We start from the raw sequence: 20,114 nt of genomic DNA on the forward strand, positions 1-20,114 counted from the left end.
GGTCGTAGGTAAGGTTTGCGGCTCGTATGGCCTACCGGACTCCCTCGAGCCGCACGCAGGGCTGTCGTACACGCCTCGAGAGAGTCCGGCAGGCTCAGTGTAGCTATGGGGTATTATTTTTTATGGAATCAGGTCTCAGTTGAAATTCATCCGAGGTAATATGAATTCCTCTTGATATTTTGAAGAAGTGGTGCTGAACGAACCGATTTAACAGGATAATTCCATTCCCCTGATTGCAAGCCATTTTATGAAGCGCAACAAAGAGGCTAACAGGTGTGGGATTTGATAGGATGTTGGTAGAAGACTGAAGCAGTTAGCTAATCCCCCAGAAACAATAGGAGGTCTCCGGCATGAATTAAAGATTGTCTGGGATGCAATACCTCAGGAGGAAATCGATCACCTGTTGGAATCCATAGCAAGATGCGTGCGGGAGTGCCAAACTAAGAGGAGTGGTGTAACAAACTATTAACACATTTTTGCTTCTATTTTAAATTTCGATCCTAGAAAAACTAGGATCGACTCAATCTATCTGTCCGTAGAACAACGTAAAGTTCCATTCATGTAATGAGGAACATTTGGGTATTCTTATACAGGGTGATTCACCGCGATGACCTATTAGACGTTTATGGAAAACTATATTAATCATGAATTTGTGCTGAAGTGACCCCCACTCTTTTCAAACATAGAATCCACTGAAATAATAAAAATATAGGTTCTGATTTGAAAATTTGATGGCTTCGAGTTGTCCGAATTCATGATCTTCTTATAAACTCCAATACATTTTTGAGCCAAACTGCGGAGAGTCTTATGATACAACCTATTAATAGAATCGAAAATGAAAAAGGTTTTTCGAAAAAAAATTTTCTGCCGGAATATTAAAAAAAATGTCCTCATCGACACCATTTTTTTCATAAGAATCCCATTAACTCATGAACCGTTGAGTTTTTACCAAAGTATGGTATATTGCTCAAATTGTCATAAAAAAAGCTATGTAATGATGCAATGATATAATGTGTGTGTCATTTGAAATAAGGAAGAAGTAGTCTGTTTCCGGTATAACCGGAAGTTGTAGAGATCTGAAAATATTTTAAAGAGAAAGATCATTGTCTCAATCCTCATTCACAAATTTTCGGCACAAATCATAATTAGCCTTCCATAAACGTCTAATAGGCTACTAAGGCTAGTCAGTATGTCTGCCTACACTACAACAATGATTGGTCTCTTTCTTGGTGATTTCAAAATAGTATAATGCAAGTGATATTTCATTTTAAGAGAAATACGAGAAAACAGGTGGCTTGAGTTCTGAAGAAAAGATCCGCAACAAAATTTGTCACTAAAAATTGAGTAGTTTTTTTACACATTACAACTGAAGTGTTTTCTAGGAAAATTGGCCTCCTGTCAAATCGACTGAATTTTTGATATGTTATTGTCCAAGTAATTCAAAAAAATGTTCAATATCCAAAAGATTTTCTGTAGGCTTGTTTTGACGCTAGAGGCTCCTGCAAACTCTCATTCGTTCTCCATTGTTAAACAATACAAAACGTTATTCTGGATAATCACCACTAATCTGAGTAATAAAGATGTGAATAGTCGTTAATATGAGATGTTATTAAAATCCTTGTTTTCTGGTGTTGTTACATTTGGTCCATTATACAGTCCAAGCTACTACGATCTTTTAAGTTCAATTATTCGAAAATGGTTTCAAATGGCCTTAGCGATCTACTATAAAAAAAGAATTATGAATCCTAGTATACACCTCATTCTATAACACATTCGAAAAACTATACCGAGTGTTCCTTCAAAAAACAAGTGAAAGTTATATTCTAAATATTCCACACTGAATCTCTCACCTCAGCGATTTTTGTTCCAACTGGTTCAGTGTCATAGATCTTCCAATTCCTTTCCAGATAAACAGTTGGTGGTGTGTTCTCTCTGTGTTGTCCTTGGACTGCAACTGAAAAATATTGCTGTTGTTAATATATTGACAACGCTCACTACAGTGTTTTTGTTTATTTATAATTAAAATTAGATTTCATCAAAGGAAGACAAGTCAATTGAAGAAGAATATATGCAGGGTGTCCCAGAATCCGATGGGGTCCAAAAAACAGAAGTCTAATTTCACCGAAAATACTCTCATCTTTCTAAAAATGGGACACCTTCTATTTTATTGCATGATCAGAGGTATTTCTCAATTAATACATTCATTTGATGTCAATTTCCGAAGCTAAGTCCCTAGTTCTCGAGTTATTTGCCATTTTTTGAAAAAAATAAATAACTGACAAAGGTCTATAAGAAATTGTGTACTCATTTCTATGGCGCATTGTGAAATTAGATCTGTTTTATGGAATATATGTACAGGTTGTTTCACCATTAACGTGATACTCTTCTACGGTTAATCGCTGAAATTTTCGATTCGACAAAGTCACATTAGGGTCCATAAGAGCTACATTAACAAATTATTTCGATATACAGAGAGTCCACCAAAAAAGTTTAAACGACCAAACCTATTTTTTCTCATTGAATGTTTTCAATTGAATTTTCAAATTACATGGATAAATGAACCAAAGTTTGTTCAGACTGTCATATGCTTAAAACTTACCGTTTTTGAGATATGCATTCCGATTTCTCATATATTGAAGGGTCTTCAGAAAATCTAATAACGAAATGAATGAAGTTATTTGAATGATATTTTAAAAATTAAGACTAGAAGAATGGGTGTTAGTACTAACTTTCTGGTAATTATTGAAAACTCTACTGGGTGTTCAAAAAAAGACGATTCATTGGCGACTTATTCAAACGTTAAAATTGTAGTTATTCAAAATGGCACACCCTAAATGTTCTTTTCTCAATGGTACACAATATTTCAAAGATAGTAAAATTTGTTTCCCAATAAAAAATTTTAAAAAAAAGGCGATGGCATTTGGAATACGCCCAATATTAGCGTTTGAATCATAAACTGCCTTATTTTGAACAACCAATAGAGTTCTCAAAAAAGAGAAAAAATATAGTGTGCAACATGTGGAGAAAGTCATTTTCTCGCTCGTGTGTTTGCGGCACTCGCCTTTCAGGCTCGTGCCACAAACTTCCACACTCTCGAGAAAAGTTGGACTTTCCCCACTTGTTGCACAATATACTATTATTCATTTTGGAGTCATAAGATTTCTCCAAAAACCCTCTTATGTAAAATCGGTTTTAAGCATATAAAAATTCCAACGAATCGGGATCTTTTTTTTTTGGTGCAATCTGAAAATTCAATAAAAACAGGGTATTCCATAAGAAAAAATATATTTTTGAACATTTACACTTTTTCGATATATCTTAAGTACATATTTCCAAACAATTTGAGGATGTTGCTCTAATGGAGCCTGATAACACTGTTGAAAAATAAGTCTAATTTCTAAAAGAGCGTCTCCTCACTGGTGAAACACCCTATATATAAATTATGATATATTATTTTACAATTATCGATCGCAAACTCCGCAATATTTGTCTAAAGCTCAAGATAACGAACCCCCCGAATTTTTTTCCACCTACGGCCTTGGCGCTTCTGTTCACGAAATGTCTTTTAAACCAACATACTTCAAAGGTCCATAATTCTCTCAGTGGAAAAAAAGTCAGCTTATCGAATCCCATGAAATTCAAATGTAAACTCATTAATTGGTCTCGTATGCCTCAGTTCTCTCGCATCCGTTTAATCGTATCGCTGATATCCCCCCTAAATATCTATCCATCCCATATAGGAAATTCCGAAGTGAAAGTCTCGTACTAGCCAGGAACAATAAATCGCTATGTACACACGGAATGCTAGCCGAACTCTTCACGGCCGCTAATGACGTCACTAGGATGTCTTTTTCGTGGATCCTGGAGAACCGGTCTTAAGGCTTCCATGGACTAGGGGTCCAATCATTACAATCATCTTTCACCAAGATTTTTGAGAGCTCGTTCGTCAAGTAGATCGTCACAATGTCTGTAATTTTTTAATTTACAGTTCTCCAGTTGATTTCAGAAAATAATAGTTTTTCGAGATAAAATTTGTACTTGATGTGAAATAATTATTGATCCCTTAGTGAGAACCATAAAAATCTCAAGCATATCGAAAGAATATCACCCAATATTTTCGTGACTAGAAAATCGCGTTATTGAGATTAAGATTGTAGATATGATGGCAATTTCAAACTTCTGGTGAAATTTCAATTTGATCACAACAGAACCATAGAAAATTGAAAGAGAATCTCAGAAATGAAATACCCAATGTCTCCTTGACAACAGATACGATTTTGCATGAACAATTTACAATCATGATGCAATATTTCTTGTTTATAGAGTTATTGGAACCGTAGAAAATTCAAGATGAATATCGAAAAAGAAGTCAACAATATTTCAATGACAACAGCTTCCTTTGAGTTGAGATTTTGCAAGTTCAAGAAGTTTATCGAAAAAAAAATTACCCAATGTATCTGTGACCACAAAAACGGGTTGAGATTTTAGATATTCATATAAAATAATAATATCAAGCTCCGTGCAGAATTTGAAACTGATCACAACATCAGAACTAGAAAGATTGTTGTGGAGGAAATATATCAGGTGGATATTTTGCGTATGTAGGTATATAAAAAAAAGTTTCGAGCTTCTTACAGAATTTAGTGAGTATAATTCGAAAAAACCAAAGAAAATTCAAGAAAAATATAAAAAAATATTACCCGATATTTTCGTGGTCACAAAATCGATACAGTTGAAATTCAAGGTGATTATATCATCAAGTAATAATCAAATAACATAAAAAACGGTATACAGATAGAATACGTGCACTGTGCGGTTAAATCCACGCCAGAGTATAACAATTTTGGAATCATTGAATTGAGTGTGAGAATTCAAAACTATGTATTTTGTAAATTACCCCAAGAAAAAGGTGAAATTATGAAAAAAACACCTACAATAGGAATCAAATCAAGAATTTTCAAATAGTTGAAAAATTGCAGTAACAAAAATTAATTTCAATAAGACTATCCTTGAGTTTTTTGTTCAAAATGTAATGAATATTTGTTATTTTTATATTCTTCTGATTAGTCTTTTCAACCACCCGTTCACACCAGAATGATACGTTTATAATGTTGCCAACTAATGATTCAGATACTTAACTAGATTATTGAATTGAAGACTAAAACCCATTAGTGGTTTTCTTTTTTTGCGCATGAAATCGACCCTAGACACTACTCTTAAGGTCTTGTGACAATTGACCCGGACATCTTGTATATAAAGGATGTTTTTTTCAGAGCTATAGAACTTTAAATTGCAATAAAACAACGATGGATTATTCGATTGACATTAATTTTATTTATCCGCAAGATAATCTTGTGGTATTACATTTTAAATATGATTTCTGGCATATAACCGCCACGGCTGGCTCGGATGTAGTCCAATCTGGACGTCCAATTTTCGATGACTTTTTCCAACATTTGTGGCCTTATATCGGCAATAACACCGCGACCAATGACTTTACATAGCCCCACAGAAAGTAGCCTAGCGGTGTTAAATCGCAAGATCTTGGAGGACAATTCACAGGTCCAAAACGTGAAATTAGGCGGTCACCAAACGTGTCTTTCAATAAATCGATTGTGGCAAGAGCTGTGTGACATGTTGCGCCGTCTTGTTGGAACACAGCTCCTGGAAATCATGGTTGTTCAATTCAGGAATGAAAAAGATAGTAATCATGGCTCTATACCGATCATCATTGACTGTAACGTTCTGGCCATAATCGTTTTTGAAGAAGTACGGGCCAATGATTCCACCAGCCCAGAAAGCGCACCAAACAGTCAGTTTTTCTGGATGTAACGGTGTTTCGACATACACTTGAGGATTAGCTTCACTCCAAATGCGGCAGTTTTGTTTGTTGACGTAGCCATTCAACCAGAAGTGCGCTTCATCGCTAAACAAAATTAAATGGACGTAGTGCGCGATACGTATTCCGCACAGAACCATTATTTTCGAAATAAATTACACTATTTGCAAGCGTTGTTCAGGCGTGAGTCTATTCATGATGAATTCCCAAACCAAACTGAGAATAAATCACTTGACAGCTGTTGAATCGATCGCCATCTCGAACAGTAATGCCAACTTAAAGTTATATACTTCGAAAAAAACACCCGTTTCAAAGTACGTGCAAAATTTCGTATGGATCGCGTATCGAAAAGCAAAAATCTAATATTTCAGTGAAAACAGATGTGAATGAGTTGGAATTATCTATGCATGCATACATACAGAATAATTATTCCCAGCTTTGTACAAAATTTCGTGAGTATAGCGGCTTTAAAACCGTAGAAAATTGAGCAACATATCGAACACTTCAGTAGTTTAATCAATCTGTATACCTATAATAGTATGATGACGATTCAAAATAATTATTCTAGATAAAGATCATATTCATTAGATTTTATTATTAATGAGTTATCCCGGATGCAGTAGTCGATAATAAAATAACTGTTATATGCCTAGTTATGTGTATATTGATGTCAATATTTTTCACACATTTTATTCACATACATTATTATATTGAGTAGTGTAGTTTAATAAATGATTTCAATAATAACATTTGTAGTTTATTTTGGCGAAATCTCAAACCCCCTCTGGTTGATCGTATAGTGTATGTTGAGCTTTCGAATTGAGCACATATCGTAACATATTACGAAATTATTGGGTTCGGTCTGGTAGAAAATTCGTATTCTGCGTAGGATTCCGTACGGCAAAATGCGTTATAGGATCAGCACCGTCGAATTGTTACAACCAAGGAAGAATTGGGATTGAAATTCATGATTCATTTCAACCATTTAACAGGATGGGTATTATAACATATAACATTTCGACAGCGTTTTTCCATCGAAATCATGTGAATTCCGAAGTGAATATTTAACGTCGACTTTTTTGTTCGGCTTTGTGGTTTACCATGTTGAATAACTTTTTTCTTGATAAATTTCTCAGAACTGAAACATTAAATACCGAACTTTGGTTTGTAATGGGATGGAACAGTAATATGACAAAAACGTGTTTAATTGGGTAAATTTCAAATTTAGCGTCATTTGTGGAAGAATTCGAATCACATATTGAGATTTCGGGTATTTAGCATGCAATTTCAATAAATGAGTCGGTTATGTTTAAAATCCGCCCTATTAATTCAGACTGCCATACTTAATATTGATTCTTCTGAACAATTTGAAAAATTCCAATCCAATCAAATTGAAACTTATTGAAACAATTATTTACTAAATGATTCCGTTGAATTTTTGAGTGTAATCGAGAAGAAAGTGGATATAATTCAGCTATGCAGCTATTCGTTTCAGATAATATATTCTTTTAATCGGATATCGGTGGAGATCATGAAAGTTTTGGTTAATAGGCTATTGTTTCATGACTCAGTACCAATATGTCATCAAGTTATAAGGAAATGATAATATGTTACATAAAATGTAAATGCGAGGATTAATTATTCTGAAGCGATTAGGTAATTGTTTCCAGAAATCAATTTTGGTCATAAGTTGCCAACTAACTATTATATAAACAGATTGGGTTTTTACAGAATCGTCTATTCTGACGGTTCATTGACAGTGTTTCGCGAATCAAAATTAATAAAGAATCCGCATCGCAGACATCAAACATGCGTATATATGAGTGATACAGAAATTTGAAAACGTTTGGGAAGTTGATAAGATTTTGCCTCGTTCTAAAATACGATGAAGTGTAAGAAATGGTTGATAAAAGCCATCATTTATGAGGTCAAATAAGAAGAGTAATAAGAAGTACGGTCCAAATCAAGATAACCTCATAATTTTGTGACAAGAAACTTATTTTATACTTGTAACTCGATGCTGCATAAAAGCAGACTAAGATATGGAATAATAAAAATATATCATTTGAGCTTTTTCAGCTATCTCGACAACTTATATCCAAGGTACATTATCCAGAAAGCTGGATGGTGAAAAAAGGTATTTCCATGCTTGTGTATTTCATTGAGATGGATTAATTTCTTTGTTCCGGCAATTTCGGTTTCGTCGATTTTGTTCAGATAATTTCGATGTCAAAGATGCACCACGCACTGGAAGACCAAATATCGAAAATATCTATGAAATCATCAACATTGTCTAGTCCGACCGTCATGTAAGCACTGTTTAGATTTCCCAAGATATTGCACAAAAAACGTTTGGAACCATCTGCATACGGCTGGTCTCAAGCAGGTGATGACTTGCGACAACGTCAAGCAAAAGCGGTTGTGGTCAAATAAGGTGAGTCGACGAAACGGTGGCCAAGCTAAGATTGACGGCCATTAGGAAGGTTTTTCCGTGTGTTTGTTGGGATTGGCACGGAATTATCTACTATGAACTGCTTTCCTACGGCACAAATGTTAAATCAGAACTGTACTGTCAACAGTTGGAACGTTTGAGGGCAGCAATTGCTCAGAAGCGGCCAGATTTAGCCAATAGGGAGGAATTGTGTTCCATCAGCACAACGTCAGGTCATAAACATCGATAGTGACTCGCCAGAAGCTTCGGAAGCTGGGCTGGGAGGTTCTTATGCATCCACCTCATAATCCTGACCTGGTACCAACTGTTCCTGTTCATGGCAAACAATTTTGCTCGTGAAAAATTCGCTTCAACAGGGGATTGTGAAAATCGAATGTCTCAATTTTTTGCCAATAGGAACGAGGGCTTCACTGAGAAAGACCTAATGATATTACCTTCAGAAAGGCGAAAAGTTATCGAAAAAAGAGCATATTTGACCTGAATCGGATCATTCTAACTATGGTATTTTAAATACCATAGTTAGAAGCCTTGTTGTCCTTGCAGAAATTTATGGATTTCGTTTCACTTCACCTAACACTCCAGATGAGTTCAAAATTAAATGAGGATAATATAAAAAATTCATATTCATCCATTTTTTCAGGTAAAAAAAATGGAAAGGTTGAAAAAACAGGTCAACATTCAAATGCAAATTATTCGGAAAAGGTCAACTTTAGATTATTGTTTTTGCGAAAAGGTCAGGTTTGGAGAGTTTCGAATTTCTTGATATTCCTGTCGTGATAAAATGAATTGTTTGGAAGAAATGTCAAAAAAGTTTTTGGAGAAGCAGCTTTTGTTCTCATTATTTATCATAAACTTTCCGCGAACAAGCAATTGAAAAGCACAAGATAAATTTTCTTCATGGGCACCTCACACACTTCATAGTGGTTTGTACAATATTTCGAATTCTTTTTTTGGTACCAAAATTATGAAATCAATTATTTCTTTTATACTATATTATACCTACTAGCAAATATATGCAAAATGACCCTGCACGTCAAACGTTCCGGATACGTTTTTCAGATGAAAATGAGATTTATTTTACAAGCATGTGTCCTAACTTGACTGTTTTTGAGACGCAAGATATTGAATTCAATTTCTGTACAGAACTGAATCAATTATTTTCGTGGCATCAAATTATTATTATATTATTATATTAACACAAATAAACGTGTCAAAATTCATCGATATTAGTTCTGGGTCATATACAAAATCTGATTTACTTTGGCATCACGAAAACGGAATAAAGGAGGACACATGCTTGAAATAAATGAAATTCTCATTCAACCCTGGGTCACCCTGTATATGTTCCTCCCACAAACAACAAATTCCCTTGCTCTGCTGCACCTCCATAGAACAAGACGTTTGTTCTCCTTCAGTAAATACACATCAAGTTGTTATCGTTGTTATTCGACGTAATAGATTCAATTCGAGTTGGATTTAAATTAGTCTTATGTAGATTTCAATTCAATCAAAACGAAGATAGATGGTTCGGCCCACAATGCAGCTTTTGATGTTCGACGGAGCGATAAAAAACGGAAATATCCAAACATTCTGCAGGATATCCAGAGACGAAAGGTCCTCATTAAACCTAACTCTTGAACCAGGAAGTAACAGATTCCGTTTGAATCCGATATTTTTCGGAGAAATTTAAATACGGGGGAGGAATGCATTGGTAACAAGATGGCCAGAACATGAAACCAGAACGATTTAAAAGGAATATCGTTAAATTTTCCTTTGAAGTGGTTTCTTGTTTTGACGTTATTGAAGATGTTTTCTTATGCCGAAAAAAGTACGTTTTTCTTTTGCATCAAATGTTGCGAAAATGTTGAATTCAATATTATCAGTTTATAAAGTCACTTTTATCTCCGGTACAAAAAAATGAATGAATATTAGTGAAACACTTTCAATATAATTTGCAATGTTTTTCTTATTGTAACAATTCGGTTAGTGTTAGTTTATTAATGTTTCTGATAAATATATTATCGAATTAATTTCCGATAATTTTAATATCGAATTATCAAATACATTTCATTAATTTGTTTTTGGGATATACCACCACATGACTGCTCAGTTCAAAATGAAATTAATCTTCTTATGAATCACCGATTTTATGGGGTTTTCACATAATTTTTTTGAACAATAATCTGAATTGTAGTATTTCAATATTTTCAATTTGCAGATGAAAAAAAAATAATTTTGCTAACTTTTCGTTTTTCGCAGAAGAATTGATGATATTGTATCTCTACGAAGCGCTGATGTATTTAAAGAATACTCGTAACAAAAAACCTAACAAAATAAAAGAAGCGAACGTGAAAATGTATGAAACGTATCGTAAAAAGTACTTGCTTTCGACGAAAGTTGAATTATTGCAATATATTCCTGACTTCTTCTGATTATTCAATCTTTCTGGAAACAGAACCAGGATTCATAAAGTCAAGTAACTTGACAATTCAGCCAACTACTTGAAAATCAAGCTCGTGACATTGATATATGAACTTGACTTGATTTGAGCTATTTATTGCTTGACTTGATATCAAGCTCCTCTTAATAACTTGAGCTTAGGGATTCACGGCTTGGCTTAATTTTCGAGCTCCTTGGCTTGAGCCTGACTTGATTTCAAGTCAAGTATTAATTTTTCAATCTCAAGTCAAGTCAAGTACTTATTTATCAAGTACTTGAATAATATCAGGCTACTTGATTTTCAGCAGTTTTATTTTGTCGTGTCACATCAATAAAAAAATGATGAAATGAGAAGAAACCTTGCAAAAAACACTTTTATTACTTATTGTATAAAAGAACTGACAATATCAACTTCTTCGGAATAGAATAATTCACACCAAAATAAAAAATAATACAAAAATGAAGTTGCTTAATATTGAGAAATATCCTGGCTTTGTTTGAATGCATAATTTTTCATTCGGGATCTAAGACACATGAGGATTCTTATAGATTTGTCACCTAACCTATTACGGGAGCCGATCAGAAAAATTGTCTTTCAACGGGAGCTGAAAATGATGGCGTTGGTAAAAAAGTTTGGAAATATATTTTTGAAACTATCAAAATCTACCAATAGATTTCATAGAAATGTGAAAAAACTACTAATAAAGTCACACTGGCGAATGCTGCAGACTCTCGGCGCTCGAGGAATCCCCTTATTGAGTCTAAGCGGGCACGAGATTGTAGAAACATATGCATATCAAGCCCTCCACCTTCGGTGTAGGGCTCTTTCTCCAAAAATGAAACTGAACTCATGCAGTTTTTATGACAACACGCTGTCATGCAAAATTATCGGTAATTTTGATGCACTTGTGCAATTACTTACGAAAACGTCAATCAAAAGATGCTCCAGGAAAAAACTTCGGCACTAATGAAGAAGTGTTTGCCTATTTCGAAAGCAAAGACGAATCTTTCACCCATAAAAAGGTTTTGAAAAGTAGGAAGAGCGTTAGGGTGAAATATATTGAAGAATAGAGTCGAATATTTCAGAATGAATGTGTTTTCACTGGGACCTGGGACTTATTGAGTGAAGTATTCGATCTCAATCTCGCATAAATAAACCAGCGCTCAAAAGCTCTTGATGCCAAGTAAGTGCTTTTCTCGTGTTTTCCGAAAAATTCAGCTAAGCTCTGATTTAAAACTGATCTCCTGTTCGAAAGAAAACCGTTCTTGGAGATAAGTAGCATATTTCATTGGCAGAAGAGCTGGACCGAAATTCTCATTCCCTCAGACTGACCCAAAAAGTCGCACGAATATACTATTTTTAGGATTTCATTTAGTTGTCTGAATCATTTCATTAGGGGGAAAATGAATCCAATTTCTCCTTATGAATTAAGACAAAGAGATTGCTAAACTTATATGTCTCATCATCTTCTCGAAATCAGTTTCTCATTCCGTAAATAATAAGCATAAGCTTTGAAGTGATTCATTTAGTTTAGACTAAGCTTGTAACAAGTTGTCTCGACTGTCATCCTGTTTCTTTGTACCCGATTTAATTTACGGAGGAAATGATATTGGGGAAGGTACATAAATTAAAAGATTCGGATGTAAAACATTACGATAATGAGCTCTTGAGTTTATCTTAAGCAGTGTTCCGAGTATTACCCTTGCAGTTTCGGATAGTATTTAGCTAATTTCTGCCGTTTTATAATTGAACAACAAAGAATGTCTAGATAATTTTAGGTTTTTTTTCGAGTGTATAATACAAAATTGGTATTATTAATGAATGGATTTCCATCAAGTAAGACCAAGGCAATCAAATATCCAAAGCTAGTATAATAATAGGTGTTTTTTCAAGAGCTTGAGAACTTAAAATAAAAATATACAAGACAGAAAAATATGGTTGAAATGAATTTTCATTATTATAATCTGGTAGATAATTCCATGGCATTTGTTTTCCAATGATCTACATGTTACCACAGAATTCATGCAGAATGTCTAGAATTATCTCTAAGAACCTTTTGAAGAACTCTTTCGCATTTTTCAATGGAACGATTCTCCCAAGATTGCGTAAGCCTTCTGATTATTATTTTAAATCTATAGTTAACTACCTACTCAATTTCAATTTGATCGAATCAATAGCTTACGAGTAATTTTTTCATATTTTTTCTTAAATTATCGTGTTTAGTGTAATCTGGGAGGAACAGCCAGAAATTGATTTTGTGATTCAAATTTCACAATCACTTCAAACAAATCAACAATCAAAATTTGAACTGATACGGTTATGATGGTTTTTTGCTAACCCCTTACATTGCGCAATTCTCGGTAGAACGGCAACGCTTGGGAGATAAAGCCAACCGTTCTATACGGCATAGTCAATACTCTTTGCTATGGAGGTGGTGAGGTGTATAAGGCAGGGACCACTGAGTTGCCATCCTGATTATTCCATCATTGGTGACGGATAGAAACACCGTAATACGCTGAGAGAGGCCACTACATCAAAATTGGTTCCAAACTCCTCGTCATAGTAGTATCAGTTGAAATAAGTTAAAAAAAAATTATTATTGAAAGTGACCGTCAAAGGCAGGTGAACTGATTTTGCTTTCCCTGTCTATTCATTATTTTGAATGAATGGAAACTATAATTATTTTACCACGCTAAAAATAATTTGTTATTACGTTAATGGCTCTACCTGCGTTATTTTCTGGTAAGGTCGATGACAATATAACATCATCGCTGTCACGTGTATTCATTGGATTTCAACAACTAACAAGTCAAAAGCCAGTGTTCCAATGAGTTAACATCCTTTAGCCATTTCAGATCGTTTGAATTGGGTGGAAATCGCTGGAATGTTCATTAAAAATACATATTCATTCATGAACATGAAAGCGAATGAACTATGTAGAATTACGGTCATATAGTGGTGCCCAATATCGTTCCAGAAATTGGAATTTCTCCTGGTCTTGTCGAAACTATGTGACTTCAACTGCCATATCGGAAAATAAAAATTGAGAATCGATTGAGCATTCAGAAAATATGAAAAAATATAATGAAGTATATCATGCAAAAAAAAAATTCCGTTTATTTGAAAACCGGGAGTTCAAGTGAATAAATGATAAATTGTCTATAGACCTTCTTATTTTGAGAACCAGTCAAATTCGCAAAAGAATGTTTTTTGGAAAAACGGTTTTTCCTGAATAACTTTATAATTTTCCATGTTTTGGTTCGATAGTTTTTCCAATAACAGATTTGGATAGACCGTGGAAAATACTATCAGATTGATGGGTCACTTTTCGGAAGGAAGGAAGCCACAAAATCCCGTGATCGCCTAAGATAAAACACCCTGTAGATGAATACGAATTGGAACAAGTAGGTATATAGCTTCCAGACTTAACAACAGTGCTTATCTAATTCTCATTCCTAAAGCAAGTTGAAATTTTCAGAAATTGACTATTCAGGAATTTTCTCAAACTAATTTGTCAGAAATACTCTGAGGGTCAAAATTTTAGGTATAATCTCCATAACTTAAATTTTTTTTTTCATATTATGGATAATCTAAAAACGATTTGTCCATTCATTATCAACTGGAATAACCAGACCTATAACAATTCTTTATTTGTATATTGATAGTTCAGAATTCGATTAATTATCAGAATCTTTACTCATTCATTTTTATGATTGCTTTTCAAATTGAAACGAGTCTTATTCAACACCACAGGCTAGACTAGAGAGTATATGAATGAACATCACTTCCATTCATTTATTCATTCAATCTGTGTAATGAAAAAAGTGAAAATTTCGGTATTTTCAGAATTTAAGAAGAAAAATCCAATCTCCAAACTGACGATGTAGGAACGAGAAGAAAGTAGTACCATTTATCCACTGTACGTTTGGTTCTCGGTCACTTCTGATAATAGTCATTATTAATAATAATCGATCTAATTTTTAAGTATTATCGCTCTGATGCATTCAAGGTCATTTGAGCGGCCCAAATTCTCCATCCATAGATTCTTTCTCCAATTTCTCTTTTCTCTGAAGGTTACTAACCTGTTCACTCGACCATACAGTAAAAATAATAAAGCATTATGTCTATTCCCCTCTTAGAAACCACCATAAAATGAGAAGTAAACACCGAAATTTATTCCAACGGGATTGGACAATAGTTGAATTGAATTGAATGTCTAGCAGGAATAATAATGAGCCAGAACCTAATGTTTCAGCAGGAGCACTATTGAGATATTATTACTGTTGAAGTTCGTTTATGATTCCAAAGATATTACGAAAGATAGCATAAATTTAGGGACGATTGAGTTTGATGGATCTTGGAAACGTTCCTAAGGAAAGCTGTCTCCATGTTTATAGTTACCCACTTATTAACTGCGAAAAAGTTTGCTTTCTCTTACCATGCGTCAAAATCCAGGTTAGAGAAAGTAGCAAAATCTTCATTTTCCAAAACTGAGCAGTATGAACAATATCACAATAAACAAAAACAACAATATTTCACAATACTCCAACAAGAATCACTCCCGAAAGACCGATTTCCTTTTTCGACGCTTCACTGACTGACTTCACGAGGATTTTCACAGGCGTTTTCACGATTTTCAGACCGTAACATTGAATTTTCGACAATCATTATCGAAAATACAGTCGGTCGTCACTTACGATTCGGAAAATGGTAAAATTTACCCTTTTTCCATCATTTTCGATCGGATAAGTCAACAACTTCTGTCAAACATGCGCGATGGAATTAGAGGTACTATTGTGGTCGATGTCAGGTAGACAAGTTGGACAGGTACTCTCGGAATCAAGAGTAGTGGTCTAGCTGGTACCGCGGGTTCGTCATCGAGCTTAGAAAGTACAAGAATTGTTGAATGTTTGCAGTCAAGGTAGACTGAAGAATTGGTGGAAGCGCTCTGCAGACAATATATCTAAATTTAAACTTTTCACTACACTACTCTTACACATCAGTTGGTGCTGAATCTAAAATATGCCTACGATTTTGTCTCTGACTAAACTATTGTTTCATTTGGTGAAAATTTCATTTGATGATTTCTGTTAAAACTTTAAAGCCAATTGTCAATTGCACATTTGTTTATAGATATCAGTGGCCAAGGGCGTAGAAATAGGGGTACTGGGGTTAATTACCCCCTCCCCCCAAGATTTCCCAATTTGAAATTTCATAATTCTCTCAAAGGCGAGAAACGAAAATTTTTCCATAATATGAAACAATAATCTCAAAAATCGACATGGCAGTGAGAAATGGGACCCTTTAAAAGTTTATGAGTTTATTATCGCTTTCAAGATGATTACTTTTTTTGAACTACGAGCACGTCTATGTCCGAGGTTTATTATTTTCCTTTATATACCCGCTTAGTCGACGTCCTCATTGTTTTACCATCTGTGATTTTTGCATTCGTCATCGGTATACACTTGCCGTTGTTTTAGGTTTTTGTATTATTTTCGTTAACAGCAGTTATCAAAGAACTGAACTGAGTTAGTCGTATCGAAAAATTGTCTGTGCTGTGTTTTACAATTTGATGTGTTTCATTCAAATTGCAATTTATTTGTGAGGACATCAGTTTGGAATTGACTATTCAGAGTGTTCCTAAATTGGAGGTACAAACGAAAATGACAGATTCCTCGGATCATTTTAAGAAATAAAGTGCTATAATATGGGTCGGTAAACGATTTGTTTTCGAGATACAGATATTAAAGTTTTTTTCTCATAGCATTTTCCCTTCACAAAATATTCAACTTGAATTTGATTCCTGTCAAACAAATTTTCAGTAATCCCCAGGAAAATTGTAATTATTATGAAATCCAGTAGGTTGTGACGAATAAAATTTATTATTAGTTTTGATTTTCATCTAGGCAATCTCTAAAGAAGATAAATAAAGATTCGATGAACTGCAGTTATGAGCATCACAAAAAAGTAGGACTACAAAAAACACCCTGTATCTCGAAAACAAAGCGTTTGGTGGCCCATATATAGGACATGTTTTTCTTGAAATTATTCAAGGAATCAAAAAAATACTATAATTTCGAGTAATTTTCGGTTCAAACTTCGTTATCAAACCTTTCTTTCTCACATTACAGATATGGGTAAACGTTGTCATCAAAAAATTTTTTTCGATTACTTGTCATCGAAGATATTGTAATTTTTAATGGCAACAGCTGTCAAGTTTTACCGCGGATAAACTCGAAAAGACTGCTGACAGGTTCTGTCTTCTGTCATACAGTTTTCCCATCTAGAAACCATTTTTAATGCAAAATTGAGCGTTAGTGGTTGGTGGAAATTGAGACGAGGGAAATGGTCATCGAAAAATCATCTTCGATGGTGATGACCATTTTCACCTTACACCAAATGCGACAATTGTACTTATTAACGTGGGCACGTTAATAAGGACAATTGTCGCATTTGGGGCTCGAAAAATTCAAGAATGATTGTTGAAAAGCCTGTCCATTCTCAACGTGCCACTGTTTGGAGCAATTTTTTAGCTGGTTGTGTGATTGGACCTTATATAGTTATTCCAAAATGAGGCTGGTGCAACTGTTACGGTGAATGGATTGCGCTACCGAGCTGCATATGATCAATGATAATTATGGAATTGAAAGATATGGATGTGGACGCCGATGTTCATTTTCAACAAGATGGCGCTACGTTCCACACAAGCACAAGCTTGACGACCATCTGGCTGATACCGTTTTCATTCTTTAATAGCATACCTTCTCCTTTACAAGGAAATAAACATCCATTGATATATCTTGAAATCTACATAATCATTTTTTTAATATCAGAAAGAAACTACTTATTGGAAAATCCTTTAATATGCGTAACAAATTTGAATGTAGAAGAGAAAGCATCAATATTACTTCGGTAACATTATCAATTGCGTATTAACATGGCAATTGAAAAGTCCCCGGTCTACCATAATAAAATACTTTTTTTTGGCAAATGTTTTTTTTATTATTCAATATAACTATGCCTTCGAAGATACAGCGACTTTAGCGGTCTTCCATTTTTGTAGTACGATTCGTATATCGCTTCCAAATAGGCCTCAGTTCGGTGATTACTTCTTCATTGGCGCTAAATTTCTTTCCAGCGAGCATTCTTTCGAGGTCTGGGAACAGGAAATAGTCGCTGGGGGCTAAATCTGGCGAATAAGGCGGATGCAGAAGCAATTCAAAGCTCAATTTTGCCATTGTTTTCATTGATTTCTGAAACGGCGCATTGACGTCTTGATGAAACAGCACCTTTTTTTCTTCAAATGGGGCCGTTTCTCAACGATTTCATCCTTTAAACGATCCAATAACTATATAGTAATCGCTGTTGATGGTCTGGCCCTTTTGGAGGTAATCAATGAATATTATACCTTGCGAATCCCAGATTACTGATGCCATAACCTTGCCAGCTGACTGTTGTGTTTCTACTCGCTTTGGATTCGGTTCATTGTGTGCAGTCCACTCAGCTGACTGTCGATTGGACTCCGGAATGAAATGATGGAGCCATGTTTCATCCATTGTCACATATCGGCGTTTATTGCACTTGAACAGTTTCAAACACTGCTCAGAATCATTAACATGTTGTTGCTTTTGATCGATTGTGAGCTCGCGCGGCACCCATTTTGCACACAGCTTTCTCATGTACAAATATTCGTGAATGATATGATGTACACGTTCAGATGATATCTTCACAATATCTGCTATCTCGATCAATTTCAATTTAAGGTCAATCAAAATTAATTTGTGAACTTTTTTAATTTTTCCTTCGGTGACAGCCCCTTTAAGGCGACCACTGCGTTCGCCGTCTTCGGTGCTTATTTCACCACGTTTAAACTTAGCATACCAATCAATGATGGCTGATTTTCCTGGTACTGACCCCGGAAACTCTTCATCAAGCCAAGACTTTGCTTCAACTGTATTTTTTCTCTTCAAAAATCAATATTTTATCAGCACACGAAATGCTTTTTTTTCCATCTTTTTTCAAATAACAAAAGTAGCTACACTCACAACGCAATATCTCAGTCATATCATTCAATACTGGCACAGCCATCTGTGCATCAGACCGGGGACTTTTCAATTGGCCTAATATACTTGATATTAAGACTTCATTGAAATCAATCAAAGGTAATCTATATGTTGAATAGATTCCTTTGTTTTCGAAGCGTTAGATACCAGTAATGAATGAATGAATGCAAATTATCTTCTTCCCTATTCAATTGTTTTATTCATCAATGGTCTCGGGATTCGTCAGGACTATATTTTTGTCTCCATTTTAATTTGTTTGTTTTTGAATACTGCATTACCTTTTATGATAGTATGTATTCTGGTTTTGTGTGAACTACTAATTATTCCAGTTCCGTCAACTATCAAAGTAGGTAAAATAATCCACACCTCAGGCATTTTCCAAGATACAATAAAAGCAAGAACGTACGAAACTATACGACGTTTGATCTAGATAGATATACATGGTGTCCCGTAAACCAACGTCAACCCGGCTCATGCTGGTAGCTTAGTTCATGCCCGACCAGAGTAGCCAAATTTGATTTCAGTAAAAGTGTCTTAGTTTTCGAGATATCCACAGATTTATGAAATCCGTAAAAATCTATGACTGAGTGCGACAACTACAAAAGTTGGTATTTTGTTAAAATTCTTTTGATCGAAAATGAAAATGAAAAAATCATATCAGACTAACTCGGCATGTTACGCAAAAATTGGCCTTTCAAGTGAAATTTTCGATAAAATATCGTATTCTGCTTGACTCAATGAGGAAAAAAGATATTGACATTTTAATGAAAAGCGAGCTCTGAGATTTTCATTTCTATGATGGCGAGATTTGACAAAATGAAAAAGAGAGAACCATTCCGTTTTTTCAGCATACCATTGGAAAAATCCTTGATCATGTTGGGTAGGCTGATCCGTCTGTAATTTTCGATAGAAAAATGAATCACAAAATACCAACATTTGTATCTGTGACTCTCAGAACAATGATTAAGGTGTAGATTTTAACAATTTTCATAAAACTGTCGATATATCGAAAACTGAGACACTAAAATCAAATTTGGTTATTCTGGTCAGACACGACCTAAGCTATCAGCATGCGTCGAGTTGACGTCGGTTTACGGGACATCCTGTAGCACGGGCGTAGCCAGGGGTGGGGGTTTGGGGGTTCAACCCCCCCCGAAATGTTTGAGATGTCAAAATTTATTAAAACGTAACATCAAGTTAACAGGAGTATATATTCGTTAGTAAATAGTGATGAGATTTTCTATTTTCTATCAATTCTAAACATGCATTGTGTACTCCACAATTTAACGAATTTTATTCGATCTAATTCAACATACTAAA

The 20,114-nt window shown here is 34.7% G+C and overlaps 2 protein-coding genes across 2 annotated transcripts in view; one reads left to right on the top strand and one right to left on the bottom strand.

Moving 5' to 3' along the window:
- LOC123671031 (tyrosine kinase receptor Cad96Ca) overlaps nucleotides 1-15,571 on the bottom strand; it is an 81,992-nt gene extending 66,421 nt beyond the window's left edge. The window contains exons 1-2 of the mRNA XM_045604670.1: nucleotides 15,170-15,571; nucleotides 1,851-1,954 (exon numbers count right to left, since the gene is read on the bottom strand). Of these exons, the coding sequence (XP_045460626.1) occupies nucleotides 1,851-1,954; nucleotides 15,170-15,212 (147 nt within the window). The 5' untranslated portion in view covers nucleotides 15,213-15,571. The remainder of the gene's footprint in view (nucleotides 1-1,850; nucleotides 1,955-15,169) is intronic.
- LOC123671033 (ras-related and estrogen-regulated growth inhibitor) overlaps nucleotides 1-20,114 on the top strand; it is a 122,668-nt gene that overhangs the window by 7,662 nt on the left and 94,892 nt on the right. The window lies entirely within an intron of this gene.

The sequence above is a fragment of the Harmonia axyridis genome, chromosome 1 (assembly GCF_914767665.1).
Source record: "Harmonia axyridis chromosome 1, icHarAxyr1.1, whole genome shotgun sequence".
Lineage (NCBI taxonomy): Eukaryota > Metazoa > Arthropoda > Insecta > Coleoptera > Coccinellidae > Harmonia > Harmonia axyridis.